This window comes from Pelodiscus sinensis, chromosome 1 (assembly GCF_049634645.1).
Source record: "Pelodiscus sinensis isolate JC-2024 chromosome 1, ASM4963464v1, whole genome shotgun sequence".
Taxonomy (NCBI): domain Eukaryota; kingdom Metazoa; phylum Chordata; order Testudines; family Trionychidae; genus Pelodiscus; species Pelodiscus sinensis.
In genome coordinates, this window is record NC_134711.1 from 54,670,561 (window position 1) to 54,685,477 (window position 14,917).

The 14,917-nt window shown below is 42.6% G+C and overlaps 1 protein-coding gene across 3 annotated transcripts in view; it reads left to right on the top strand.

Moving 5' to 3' along the window:
• TMEM117 (transmembrane protein 117) overlaps positions 1-14,917 on the top strand; it is a 372,578-nt gene that overhangs the window by 234,631 nt on the left and 123,030 nt on the right. For all 3 annotated transcript variants that reach the window (XM_006126495.4, XM_075930343.1, XM_025186333.2), the window contains one exon: positions 3,584-3,681. In XM_006126495.4, coding sequence (XP_006126557.3) covers positions 3,584-3,681 — 98 coding nt within the window. The remainder of the gene's footprint in view (positions 1-3,583; positions 3,682-14,917) is intronic.

A 14,917-nucleotide genomic window follows, 5' to 3' on the forward strand; every position in this document is an offset into this window, starting at 1 on the left:
CATCTGACTGCACATTATGAAATGGTAGTTTGTTAACCTTTATAGACAGTACCCATTTTTCTAATGGAACATTAAGTGAAACATAGGACTATAGATATGCATAAAAACACACACATTTTTAAACTAAGTGTGTGTAATCAATGTTAATACAGTATCACATTCCTGGTTCTTTCTTAGTTTTAGATATAAAATTAATGAATTAAGTAATGGGTATTTTTAAGTGGCTTTTCCCATTTTATCTTGATTGTACAAGAGATACACATAGAATGATTGAAGAATGCATGTATTGCGCACCCTGGAACATGTACTCTGTAATATACACAACATTTTTCCTGGTAGTCTGATCTAAAGACCCTGAAGTGGGTCTGGCCCACGAAAACTCATCACCTAATAAACCATCTTGTTAGTCTTTAAAGTGCTGCATAGTCCTGTCTTTTGTTTGATCTAACAAAGGTGAATGTTTGCCAGGCAGTGCATTGGATTTTTTTAAACATGAAGAGAGAAATAAAGTCTTTTAATTTTGTATAAAACAAATAAAAGGGTTGATTTTTATTTTATTTTATTTTATTTTTTAATTTTCTGACAATGCTGGTGGAAGTTAAAATACCTTGTTGCTATTATATTGATCCAATCCAAACAAAATAATTTATATTGTGACAAAGCTGAGTACTTTCCTTCCATGCATTATTTTCCACAATGACTGTTCTTGACCAACACCAGAAAATGAATTTGATTTCTCTAATGCAAAAGGTAATTGGATTTTTCTTTATTGAATGCATCCCTCTAATGACTGCCTTTGCTTCTGCCAATTTAGCTGCAAGTGACCTGACATTGATCTGATGATAAGACTTAAAATAAATGCTGGAGCTAAGAGATGAAAAAGACCAGCTGTCTAATATCAGAATGAACATTTCCTGCTTCATCTTGCCATTTTCCTCAGCAAATGTCACTTACTTGAATGCCATTCTTATAAAACATGCTGTTGTAATAACTGATCATACAGCAGCAGATTGCTTCTTCCTAACAAATATAATAAGTATTTCCCAGAAAGTACTCCAGAGAAAACATTTTGAAAATTGAATAAAATTCATGCAGTAATCATCCTTTTCCTTTCAAATATTTATTACCGTGCAGAATCTTCCCAGAACTGGAACAGTATTTCTGAATGAAATTAATTAAAACTTGATAGGGGCTATTTAAGCATTAAATATATATCTAAATATTTATTTAGTTAATCTTGGGGATCTTATTAAAATAAAAACTATATCATAATATGGGTGATTGGAGAGAGGAATTACCCATGGAAAACCATTAGAAATGGTAGTATTTCAGGTTTCCATCAATTCTTACATAAGAACATAAGAACATAAGAACGGCCGTACTGGGTCAGACCAAAGGTCCATCTAGCCCAGTATCCTGTCTACCGACAGTGGCCAGCACCAGGTGCCCCAGAGAGGGTGGACCGAAGACAATGATCAAGCGATTTGTCTCCTGCCATCCCTCTCCAGCCTCTGACAAACAGAGGCCAAGGACACCATTTTATCCCCTGGCTAATAGCCTTTTATGGACCTAACCTCCATGAATTTATCCAGCTTCTCTTTAAACTCTATTATAGTCCTAGCCTTCACAGCCTCCTCTGGCAAGGAGTTCCACAGGTTGACAACACGCTGTGTGAAGAAGAACTTCCTTTTATTAGTTTTAAACCTGCTACCCATTAATTTCATTTGGTGTCCTCTAGTTCTTCTATTATGGGAACTAATAAATAACATTTCTTTATCAGCCCTCTCCACACCACTCATGATTTTATAGACCTCTATCATATCCCCCCTCAGTCTCCTCTTTTCTAAACTGAAAAGTCCCAGTCGCTTTAACCTCTCCTCATATGGGACCCGTTCCAAACCCCTAATCATTTTAGTTGCCCTTTTCTGAAACCTTTCCAAGGCCAAAATATCTTTTTTGAGGTGAGGAGACCACATCTGTATACAGTATTCAAGATGTGGGCGTACCATAGTTTTATACAGGGGCAGTAAGATATTCTGGGTCTTATTTTCTATCCCTTTCCTAATAATTCCTAGCATCCTATTTGCCTTTTTGACCGTCGCTGCACTCTGTGTGGAAGTTTTCAGAGAACTGTCCACGATAACTCCAGCTATAATTCTTCCAGCTATTAATGACAGAGTCCTGGAATCCTGGACTACATTTGTGTATACGCCATACTTGCTTAAAGTTCTCATCATTTAGGACCCAGTTCTGCAAAGTATTGAACATTCTTGCCTTCTGAGATTAAGAATCCTAATGTTGGGAGATACATTTGATTCAAATGTGGTTTGGATTTAAATATGGGCTACGCGTGCCTTTTGATAAACACTATCAACTGTCTTTGAATGAAAGTACTAATTCACATACTAGCTGATTACATTACAAAACCCAAACCAAAACAACTCCATACTTCAAAAATAAACCAGGGAGAAAATAAAAATAAGAGATTCTCTGTAAAACTGGATTCTATTTGGAAACGAGTAAAACTATGGTGGGGGTTTTTCCTATTTAAATCACTTCAGGAGGTGCTTTTACATTTATCAAAGCAAGTAACAGTTTAAAAGTGTACTGATGGTAGTGGTAGATAAACAATTGTTTTACTGAATTTCACAGCAAGGACTATGTACTGACTTTTTTTTAAAACTTCTGTGTGTTTCCCCCGTTACTGGGTTTTCAAAGTACGTAATAGCATGGTGGATGAAATGACAATATTATATTTTTTAATACTTTACAAGAGTGTTAATCTGAAAAAAAAAGAATATGGTTTTTTAACATGCCCAAAGATCATAGATATAAAAATCTATTGCTTCTGTTCAGGCCCATTTCTAATTCTTTTTGTAAATCATCCAAAAGTAGTACATATGTATGGGTCTCTGGGTGCAGTTTGACAGATGGTATGTTTAAATATGAGTACTGAAAATTAGAATAAGCCTTTCAATTTTTAAATACCAAGTAAGGGAGCAGCACAAGTTTTAGGTCCTATATGGCCTTTACTTTGTGTGCAAATTTCTCATTTGCATCTGGGACTGAGTGCAGATCGAGGGTAGCATATGGCCCTTAGTGTACAAGGTTTTTTGGCATAGATACTCCTGAACTGTAATCCACATTTCATAGCCAAAATTCTCCTGATACTGTGCTCCTTGAACTTGGACTTTCCTCTGTGGCTGGACTGGAACAGTGCTATTTGTCTTACACATATGGTTATGAAGAAAGTAAACTGCATCCAATTTTTTTTCTAGATCTTCGTAAGTAACTTGCTCATTTAAATTAGTGTCAGTCTTCTGTGCATCTTTGTCAATACATGAGCCTTCTCATATCTCTCACAACTGTGTATACCCCAGTTTTAGAAGGCAGACCAAAGATCAAGTAGGTTTTGAATAAGAGAGCTGCAGGTAATGTCTTTGTTCAGATTTTCAACTTAGCTGTTGTTATAAATGTTGATTAGAATGATATAAAATGAAAAAAACCTTTGTAATCTAAAATTTTGTGTTTTAAACTTTATGATATTGATTTAAAGGTAAATTATTTCCTTCTTCCGCCATAGGTCACTGATATGATGCTTCAGGACAAGCCCTATCCTGATTGGGGGAAGTCTGCCAGAGCTTTCTGGAAGAAGGGAAATATTAGGATCATTTTATTCTGGTAAGAAAACAGTAAAAACCAATTTATTATAAGTGAACCCTGAATAAACATCCAAACCTCTGTCAAAATACCTCTAATGTTCTATCGCAGTGAAGAACTTTGAACTGACACATGATAAGAGTACAATTATTCTTAGGAGTAAAGGATTCATAGGAATAAAGGAATTAAGCTATATTTTCTAACAGTATTTGTCAGTCTATTAAAACAAGTTATATACAAATAAAAATGCTTTATGCCCATTTCAACCAATGCTGAATATGTATGTGCACCCTCTAATAAGAGTGTGACATATGAGCTAAATTTTAAAATTGCCTGAACCTAGCTTCCATTTTTTTGTCCAAGCAGTTGTTGGCACAAAACTGTAGGATAAAAATTGCTGGCACATGTGATCACATTAAGATAGCTAATTACCTGTTTGTTCCTGGAAATAAGGTAATTAGACATCTACATGCCCTCTTGGGTGCCTCCAATTAAATGTGGCAACATTTTGCATTCACAACCTAATGTGGATTCAAAAATAGATAGATTGTTAAAAGAAAGACAAGAAGAAAACCTGTATGAGTCAATAACAAGGTAGAAGAGTCATATCATTAAAAGGTATGCTTCACAAAATGTAATTCCAACACAAGTCATGCTAATAAAAAGGAATATAAACTATGGCAAGTAAAATGAAAACTAGATAATCTAGAAAGGAATTTGAAGAACATTTTGTCTAAGACATTCTTTGGCTATATGAGACCTGTGACAATATCAGTGGGTCTGCTGTTCTAGCAAAGGCTAAAGGGAGAAATTCAGGAGGATATTTTCAGAGGAGATAAATGATTTCTTTCCATCAGTCCACATTCCAGTGGACACTGAGATGCAATGATACTGAGATACAGTATCCCATCTTTATTGCCTGAAAAAAGTAAGTAAGAAATGGAGGTGTCAAAAAGGTATGCCAGAAGAAATTGATAAATTAAAAAAACGACAAGTAACCAAGATCAAATGCCACACTGGAAACACTCACATGTTCTGGAGTAACTTAAGAATGAAGGGGCTGAGTTAACAAAAACAGGCAATTCTCTTTCATAAATCAAGTATATTGGTTGTGCCTATTTTTTTAATGCTGGAATGATTCTGGCAATGATCAGCCATTGACGGTTCAGTACCAGGTAATCTGATTGCAATGATAATTAAGAATAAAATGTAAAGAATCCTTAAACTATCATATGACAAAAGAAACCAGCAAAGCTTTTTTAAAGGAAAATAATCCCTCTCTGATCTGTAAGAACACTTTTGAGCACGTAAGGAAAATAGTGCATGAAGGAAAATTAGGGTATCTAATGTATTTGGATTTTCAAAAGGCCTTTTACAAAGTTACTCACATGAGTCATGGAGTGAGAGAGAAAGCAGATTAAAAATTCGTCTAAGAAATAGAAAACCGAAAGAATAAAATAGTAATTCTGCCATGTTGCAAACTAAAATGGAGTGCTCCAAAACTCTGAACTAGGATTAATGTTTAACCATGATTGGGGAAAAGGATGGCACAGTATTATGGTAAAATTTGTGGATGACATTACATCAATTAAGACTATGTGGGATATAAGAAAGCTAGGTTTATGGGCAGCACAATTGAAGATGAAATTGATTGTTTACAAATGCAAGCTAAAGTACATTGGAAGCAATAATGAGATATATTACTGTGCCTGAAATCAACTTTGTTCAGGGAAATACAATAAATGCTGGGCACGTTGTTGTGGACAGCACAATTAAAGCCTCTATTTCAGATCTAGTAGTCAAAAAGGCAAACAAACACAATGCTCAAAGACATGTCTATCATGGTAGAAAAGATCAAGTCATGACATAAATCAATGATACGCCTTCATCTGGAATAGAGCATTAAATTCTAGTCAACCTGTCTCATAAAATAGAGAGCGTCTGCTGGAGTGACTAGTTAGTCGTGAAGAGACTGTCATTTAAGATTGAAACTACTGAGACTAGTTAGAGAAGTGACAAATAAGAAACGAAATGGTAAAGATATTTTATTTTTTAGAGAGATTATTGCAAGACACAGAGAGCAATTGATATAAAAAATTTTCGTTGTCCTTACAAAAGATGTTTTGAATTTTTTAAAGGCCAAAATTGTATAAAGCGTTAATTGCTTTCACATAATATTCACACTAAAATTGCCACAAGGAGTTGAAAATAGAAATGGATTCAGTAAAAAGATGTTTCTTTTCATAAATACTTTTTAAAATAGAGCGCTTTTAATGAGGACTCAGAAGCATAAAGGGCAACATAAACTCTTTTATTTGTAGCTATCGGCAATGAAATTAAATCACCCTAGGCAAGACTCCATATTAAATAGAGACATAGTATAAAGTGTGTGTCACGTATACAGTAACAGTAGACTTTGTGGCATTTTTTTATGAGGAGAAGAAAGGGAGAGGGAAGGCTGACTAAAATTATAGGTGGTAACATACAGTATTTGTCTTTTCTTTCTTTGCTCTGCTTAGCGACTTGTGACATAAATGGGTTCATTTTGGTAAGCTGTCTGAAAGGAACATCCTAACTAGAAAATGCCACTGAAATATATATATAGTAGAATGTGCTTAATTAGTATCTTCTAAATGGCACATCTGCTTAATTGGGATAAGTGTCAGTTGAGTGTGCTCTGGTTTAGCTACTCAAAATAAGGGATAAGTCACAAAGATGACAAAATTTTCAAAATGGCAGAAGCCTAGGGATAAAAAAGAAAATATGTGTGCTATTGAATACCTGATGCGTATGTGAAATTACAAAAATAGCACAGACTGCATATTTGAACAGACACATAACTGATAAGGGTCTAATCTTTCAAGATGCTCCTTCATGGGCGTTCATTGTTGCATAGTAAATATGATACAGTCCTTAGTCACATGATCACATAAAATTTTTTCCACACGTCCCTTGTCTCAGAGGCTATGTTTACACTGTACCATAGTTCAAAATAAGATAAGCAATTTGAGCTATGCAAATTGCATATCTTATTTCAAAATAACTTATTTTGTAATTTGGCGCTGTCTACACAGTGCCAAATTTCGAAATAACCCGCTATTCTGAAACATCTCTTGCTCCTCGTGGAATGAGGTTTACAGGTACAGGCATTCCCCAACTTACGCGGATCCGACTTATGTCGGATCCGCACTTACGAACGGGGCTTTCTCGCCCTGGAGCTCACAGGCAGCGGTCAGCCACCTCGACCTCCGGGGCGAGAAAAGCTGCTCCCGGTGCCCCTGGTCTGCTGGAGACGGTCCCCAGCAGACCAGGGGCACCAGGAGCAAAGCGTCCCTCGCCAGAGCAAAGCCTCAGAGGCGAGGCACCCCCCGCTGCCGCTTTGCTCCCTGTGTCCCTGGTCTGCTGGGGGGGCGGGCGCAGCTAGTGTGCCCCCCCCAGCAGACCAGGCTTTTGTTGTGGACCCTGGGGCAGAGCAGCTGGGGCGCTGCCGGTTGGTCCCGCAGCGCCGCTCTGGGCACTACTGGACCAACCCGGCAGCACCCCAGCTGCTCTGCCCCAGGCGTCCTGATTCAGCCACTGCTGGTCAGTTTCAGCAGCGGCTGAATCAGGACTCCTGGGGGAGAGCAGCTGGAGTGCTGCTGGGTTGGTCCAGTAGCGCCGAGGAGTGGTGCTACTGGAGCAACCCAGCAGCACCCTAGCTGCTCTGCCCCAGGTGTCCCCAAGTCAGCCGTTGCTGAAACTGACCAGCGCTGACTACAGGAAGCCCGAGGCACAGTTGCTCTGCCCCAGGCTTCCTGGAATCAGCTGCTGATCAGTTTCAGCAGCAGCTGACTTGGGGTTCTTAAGTTGAATCTGTATGTAAGTCAGAACTGGCGGTCAGTTTCAGCAGCGGCTGAATCTGGATGCCAGTTCCGACTTACATACAGATTCAACTTAAGAACAAACCTACAGTCCCTATCTTGTACGTAACCCGGGGACTGCCTGTACGTCGGAAATTCAGAATAGTGAGCCCGAAATACCAGGCTTGCTGTGAAGAGGTGGGATAGCTATTTTGGGATACTCCAGTATCCTGAAATAGCGTTGCAGTGTAAACATAGACAGATAGTGCATAGAATGGACACACCAGGGGAAAAAAATTAAAGTCTTACTGGCAATTGTGAATCTGGCATTTAATAACATTCATGGGCTTGTCTCTGGAACCTAAATAACTTTCTTATAATATTTTTGTGTTTTATATTTAGCTAATTTTCTTTACATTTCAGCATTTTTTTTAACTAGAAGTCATCTTAATTTGATTAACCAAGAAAAGAATATACCGTATTTTCCGGCGTATAAGACGACTTTTTATACTAAAAAACATCCCCCAAAAATTGGGGGTTGTCTTATACGCCGGGTATAAACATACAGGCAGTCCCCGACTTGCAGGTACGAACGGGGCTTTTCTCGCCCTGGAGGACACGGACTGCGGGACCTCGCGGTCTCGCCGCCCGTGTACTCCGGGGCGAGAAAAGCTGCTCCGCGTCTCCCTGGTCTGCAGACCAGGAAGACGCGGAGCAAAGACGCGGAGCAAAGACGCGGAGGGGCTCCGGCAGCGGGGCAGCCCAGGTGCGCCTGGGCTGCCCCACTGCCCGAGCCCCTCCACGGCTTTGCAAAGCCTCGGGGGAAGCCAGCAGCAGGACAGCCCAGACGCGCCACAGCTGTCCTGCTGCCGGCATCCTCAGAGGCTTTTCTCCCGGTGTCCCTGGTCTGCTGGAGACGGTCCCCAGCAGACCAGGGGCACCGGGAGCAAAGCCGCAGCAGCGGCGCGGTGCCGCGCCTCTGAGGCTTTGCCAAAGCCTCAGAGGCGCAGCACCGCGCCGCTGCTGCGGCTTTGCTCCCGGTGCCCCTGGTCTGCTGGGGACCGTCTCCAGCAGACCAGGGACACCGGGAGAAAAGCCAGGGAGGGCGCTGCCGGTTGGCCTCTTAAGGGGGGGTAGTCTTATACGGCGAGTATAGGCGAAAACCTATGTTTTAACTAGAAAATTAGGGGGTCGTCTTATACGCCCAGTTGCCTTATACGCCGGAAAATACAGTAGGCCAAAAAGAGTTAAAGTGGTATGGGTTACACTAAGGAATGAATCAAAAGTTACTGTTATACATGGTTCCGTGTGGGAATTTTTTTACTATGTAAATATGGGAGCGTCCATCTGAGATTGATAGGCATGTCTCCAAAATGGAAATTAAAAATAGGCTTTTTAATTTGGGGGGGGGGTGCTTCTAATTGAGGCTTTGACCTGATCAGCTGTTTTTCAATACTTTTTTTTTCTTGCAGTAGTTACAATAATACATTCATTACTGGAGTAATACTTTCCTTTTACAGATTTGAAAGCAGCTCTTGTATTTGTTTCAAAAGAGAACTTATTAAAATTAGTTATTTTCATTGTGCATTGTGTTTAAAAGGACTAAGTAAATTTCTTAGTTTTGTCAGACTAAATTAAAAACTGCCCCAGACAAAACAGTCCTTTCATTAAAGTTCAGATTTCTAGACTTCATGTTGCAGAAGTGTAAATCATAAAAAAGCAAAGATGTAACTAGTTATGTTGTTCACCTTCCCATATTTCTTTCACTTGGGAGAGCTGACGTTTAGCAGTCCCTTGGTCAAGGTATCTGTCAGGGAGAGGGCGGCAGCTCCATGCTCCTAGAAGAGGTGGAGCCTCAGACAGACAGGGCGTGGCTAGGGGCAGCCAGCTGTTGGTGCTGCCCAGACCACAATGAGCCCTCTTTTCCCCAAGCCTTATTGTCCAGAGCATGTGGCCCAGACTTCTGGCAGCAATTTAAAGAACCTCGGCCTCCCAACTGCTGTTGCCACAGTAATGGTGTTGCTAGTCAGGAGGCCCGTGACCTTTTGAATCGCCAGGCCTCAAGGCAGTTGCCTCCTTTGCCCCTCCTGTTGGTAGGCCTGACTTCACTCATTAGCTCTTTCTCATTTTAAATTGGTGGAGGGTAAATACACGCTGGAGGTACACAGAGGGTACCTCAATTCATTTAAATATTTGTCTAGTTTTACAACAGGCTGCATAAAAACATTATCGAAGTCATTACAAACTAAATGACCTGTTTATTCTGCTCTATCTACTATACCCTGAAACATAAGTACAGTATTTATATTGCAGTCAACTGATTTTGTAATGATATGGTCAATATGAGAAAGTAAGCAATTTTTTAATAATAGTGTACTGTGACACCTTTGTAATTTAATGTCTGGGTTTGTAAGCAAGTAGTTTAAATGAGATGTAACTTGTGGGTGTACAGGACAAATCAGACTCCTGAAAGGCATGCAGTTCTCTGGAATGTTTGAGAGCAACTGTTCTAAATGGCTTCTCTTCCACCACCATGGTCCATGTATCAGTCAACAGATAGTGGTATGTGTCTCTAGCACTCCATCTTGCCAGCAGGTATTGATCTTGCTCAGAAAGTATTAAATGGGGTCTTTGAATTCACCAAGGCAGGTGGGTGGCTAATTACTGTGCTTGTAAATAAGGGAAGTTCTCTGGGTAGAGAGAGGAGCTAGGGTGGGGGTGACAAGTGCTGAGAGAGGAGGCCGAAGAGCTACCAAGCCTAGTGAAAAGATTTGAGATTAACTTTGTTGCTAATTTATTTTTTATAAAAAGAAAACCCAGGAAGTGCTGAGTTTGGACATTACCCAGTGTGTGGAGGGCATTTTAAGAGTCAGTGAAGATATGCACTTGCTCGCGCACAAAGCATGCTGTGGTTGAACAGTGAGTGTTTGTGCAGCTGCCATTAGGGACCACATCAGCATTGTTCTTAGAGGAGCTATGCTGCCTCAGGGGAAATAGGAGTCAGAGGGAACAATGTGTGTGGAGGCAGCAAGCCTTTGTTTAAATGCCTCTTGGAACTGTGGACATCTTGGGATCTTTGTAGGTCTCAAGATTTCCTTTGAGCTCTTAAAACACAGCCCACTGTGCCAGTGTGGTAGAAAAGGGACTTGACACTGATATAATTGCCTACATGGGGTTATCCCCTGGATATCTTAGGACTGGTATGGAGGTTCCCATGATACCCAAACCCTTGCAGCCTACTACGTTTCCCTGATGTCAAACATTGAGATGGCTTTTCAAGAGTACAGTCAGTGAGTGTAAGATAGAATAGATGTAAGGGTCCAGCCACAAGCCAAAAGTGTGGTTCAGACCTCGACCTGTTCTGTGAATCTTATTCTAAAACATAAACTTCCTATTTATTTAAATTAGATTCTCAATTACAGGATTATTAGTCTTAAAATCCTTTGAAGAAATAAATACAGTAAAACTCCAATAGTCCGGCATCCAATTGAACGGTACTCCCGATAGTCCGGCATCAAAATGGCAAGAGCCTAGTGAGCGAGCTTCGGCAAAAAACAAGTCACAAGGCAGCAGCAGCAGCAGCTGAACTGAGCGAAACCGGATGGGACCGAGTCAGTCTGCCACTGGCATTGTGTGATGCTGGACACTGCTTGTGCTACAATAAAAAGGGTTAAAAACACTTCATCTACAGTATATACTGTATACCATTTTATAGTACCTCCTGATAGTCTGGCATATCCGATAATCCAGCACTACCTAGGTCCCAAGGGTTCTGGATTATCGGAAGTCTACTATGAGGGTGTGTCTAAACTACATGGCTCCAACCCCCTCTTTGGTTGCCACCTTTCCTTCTACTACCAGGCTTGGGTGGAAATTACATTGGACCGCTGGGTGCTTGACCTGGTGGCACAGGGATCCACCATACCCTTCCTCAGTGCCCCCCTTCCTATCCTCCTCCTCGTCCCTTCTCAGGGACCCCTCTCACAAGACCCTTCTAAGACAGGAGGTCTCCAATCTTCTGTCTCTTGGGGCCATAGAACCGGTTCCGAAGGGACTCAGAGGGAGGGGATTCTATTCCTGATATTTTCTCCTCCCCAAAGCAAAGGGAGGCCTGCGCCCTATCCTGGACCTAAGAAATCTGAACGCTTTTATAAAGAAGACAAAGTTCAAAATGGTCACCTTGGCCTGCATCATTCCATCCCTTCAGAAGGGAGACTGGTAAGCTGCTCTCGACCTAAAGGACGCCTACTACCATATCTCAGTGACCCCCGTACACAGGAAGTTCCTCAGGTTCGTGGTGAGCTGGGACCACTTCCAGTTTACAGTGTTCCCGTTTGGTTTATGTACAGCCCCACGGGTATTCACCAAGGGTATGGCAATAGCAGCCGCATTTATGCAACGCCACAGGATCCAAGTATACCCTTATCTAGACGATTGGTTGATAAGGGGCACATCCTGGAAACAGGTGCAAGACCACGTTGAAAGGACAAGGTTTCTGTTCAGCAGCCTCGGCCTCATAGTAAACGATGCCAAATCATCACTGAACCCCACGCAAGTGATAGACTTTGTGGGGCCCATTTGGACTCGGTCACAGAGAGAGCCTCTTTGCCGAGACACAAGTTTCTCACAATGCATTTGTTGATAATAGAGCTGCAGAAATTTCCTACTACTATGGCAAGGATCTGTATGAGGCTTCTAGGCCATATGGCGGCGTGCACATATGTGGTCTGGTACTCCAGGTTACGCATGGGACCACTACAGGGTTGTCTCAAGGCGGTGCACAACCCTGTAAGGTCACCCCTGGATGCGGTGGTTGCTATTCCGGGAATGATACTTCGCTCTCTAGACTAGTAGAAGGATGAGAGCATGGTGTATATGAGAGTCCCATTTGCCAGGCAATCCTCATTGATGCGGCTGGTCACGGATGCGTCAGGCATGGGATGGGGGATGCACCTGGGCAGCCTCAGGACACAAGGTATGTGGTTACCAGGGGAAATACCCCTTCATATCAATATCAAGATGCTCAGGGTAGTTAGACTGGCATGCAGGGCGTTCCTCCCTCAGCTGGAGAACAAGATGGTGGCAGTGCTAACAGACAATACAACTGCTATGTACTATATCAACAAATGGGGGGAGTGGAGGGGGGTCTGGGGCGTGTTCCTCTCTCTGTGTCAGGAAGACCTAGAGCTTTGGGAGATGTGTATCTCTCACAATATTCACCTGGAGGCGTCGCATCTGTCAGGGGCCAAGAACGGACTGGCAGACAGACTCAGTCATTCTATTCAGGCACATGAGTGGACTGTAAGGCAAGATGTATTACAGGAAATCTTCCACAGGTGGGGGTATCCCCAACTAGACCTGTTCGCTATGGCGGACAATGCAAAATGCTGGATGTATTGTTGATATATGGGCCACGGGCTGGGATCCAAAGGGGATGTACTACAAATAACGTAGCCCAAGGGTCTCCTGTATGCTTTTCCCTCATTTCCTCTGGTTCACGAGGTATTACTCAGGATGGTGAAATTCGGGGCACAGATTATTCTAATAGCGCTGGTGTGGCCTCGCCCACACTGCTTCGTGACCCTCCTAAAGCTGGTTAGAGAGGGACCTCTTATGCTGCCCCTAATACCGGACCTGATCTCACACAAATATGAGAGTGGGATGGCCATCCACCCGAGTCTGTCATCAGTGCACCTGGCATGTGGTGCCTGGGTGGCTGTCAGCTCTAGAGCAGGCTTGCTCAAGAGGGGTCCGGGAGGTGCTGTTAGAGAGTAGAAAGCCATCCACTAGGGTGCTGTATGAGGCTAAATGGAAAAGGTTCATGTCGTGGCTGGGGAATAGGGTGCTTACCCCAGGGGAGGTGGTGGTTCCACTTATCTAGGAGTACCTCTTCTACCTGAGTGGGCAAGGCCTTGCCACGTCCTCGCTGAGGGTCCACCTGGCAGCAATAGTGGCCTTTCACTCAGATGAGGGCCAAAGGTCTATATTCACTAATGCAATGGTTAAACGATTTCTGAAGGGAGTGGACAGACTGTTCCCACATGAACGACCGCCAGTCCCAACTTGGGACCTCAATCTGGTCTTGACTGGCCTCATGAAGCCCCCTTTCGAACCTATAGCCTCGTGCTCCCTGAAACACTTGTCATATAAGGTGGCTTTATTGGTTGCCACTCCGTCGGATAGGAGGGTGTCAGAACTTAGAGCATTGACCTCTGAGCCCCCTTATAAAGTATTCTTTAAGGATAAGGTGAGGCTGCGTCCTCACCCAGGGTTCCTACCCAAGCTGGTCTCGCACTTTCACCTATCTCAGGACATTTACCTGCCAGTATTTTACCTTAAGCTGCACTCCACACCCAGGGAACAGGCCTTGCACTGTCTGAATGTCAGGAGGACATTGGAGTTTTACAGAGATAGGACACAGGAATTTTGTAAATCACCACAGTTGTTTATTTCAGTGGCAGAGAGGATTAAAGGGACACCAGTATAAGCGCAGCGCTTATCCTTGTGGATTACTTCTTGCATCTGGGAATTCTATGAGGGTGCGGGCAAGCCGGTGCCTTAGCTGACTGCCCATTCCACGAGAACTCAGGCGACATCGGCGGCGTTTGTAGCGCATGTGCTGATCTTGGAAAGCTGCAGGGCAGCCACATGGTCATTGGTGCATACGTTCACGGAGCACTACGCAATCACGCAGCTGGCCAGGGAGGATGCCACGGTTGCAGTGGCAGTTCTGAGATCTGCAAAAGTATAGTCAGGCGTCACCTTCCAACCCGCCTCCTAGGGAATGGCTAGGGATTCACCTAATCAGAATGGACATGAGCAAGCACTCGAAGAAGAAGAAGAGGTTACTTACCTCATAACTGTTGTTCTTCGAGATGTGTTGCTCATGTCCATTCTATATCCTACCCACCTCCCCTTGTTGGAAGGAGCTGGCAAGAAGGAACTGAAGAGGTAGTAGGGCCAGCACGGGTATATATGTACCGGTATACCGGCGCCACTCCAGGGGGCTCCCACTGGCCCTATGGATACTGCTAAGGGACCGGAGACCTTGCACACGGTGCACATACACCTAATCAGAATGGACATGAACAACACATCTCGAAGAACAAAAGTTATGAGGTAAGTAACCTCTTCTTTAAGTTCGACCAGAACAATTATTTTATTTCAGGGCTTCCAGCAAACAGAAATTAACCCAACTCTGTAAGGGGCCGGATTTTACCAATGCAGGCAGTAACATGATCATCCAGACTGAAAAAAAATTAGTGTGTGGCTGCATGCAATACATAATAAATAACGGACACCCTTCCCAGTTAAGAGCTTCATAGTAAAAGTACATCATTGTTCACATCAAAACAAAATTAAATTCAGACTGTAAAGATGAGAAGCAGTTTAATCCTGGGAAATCTTCAGGCACAGAA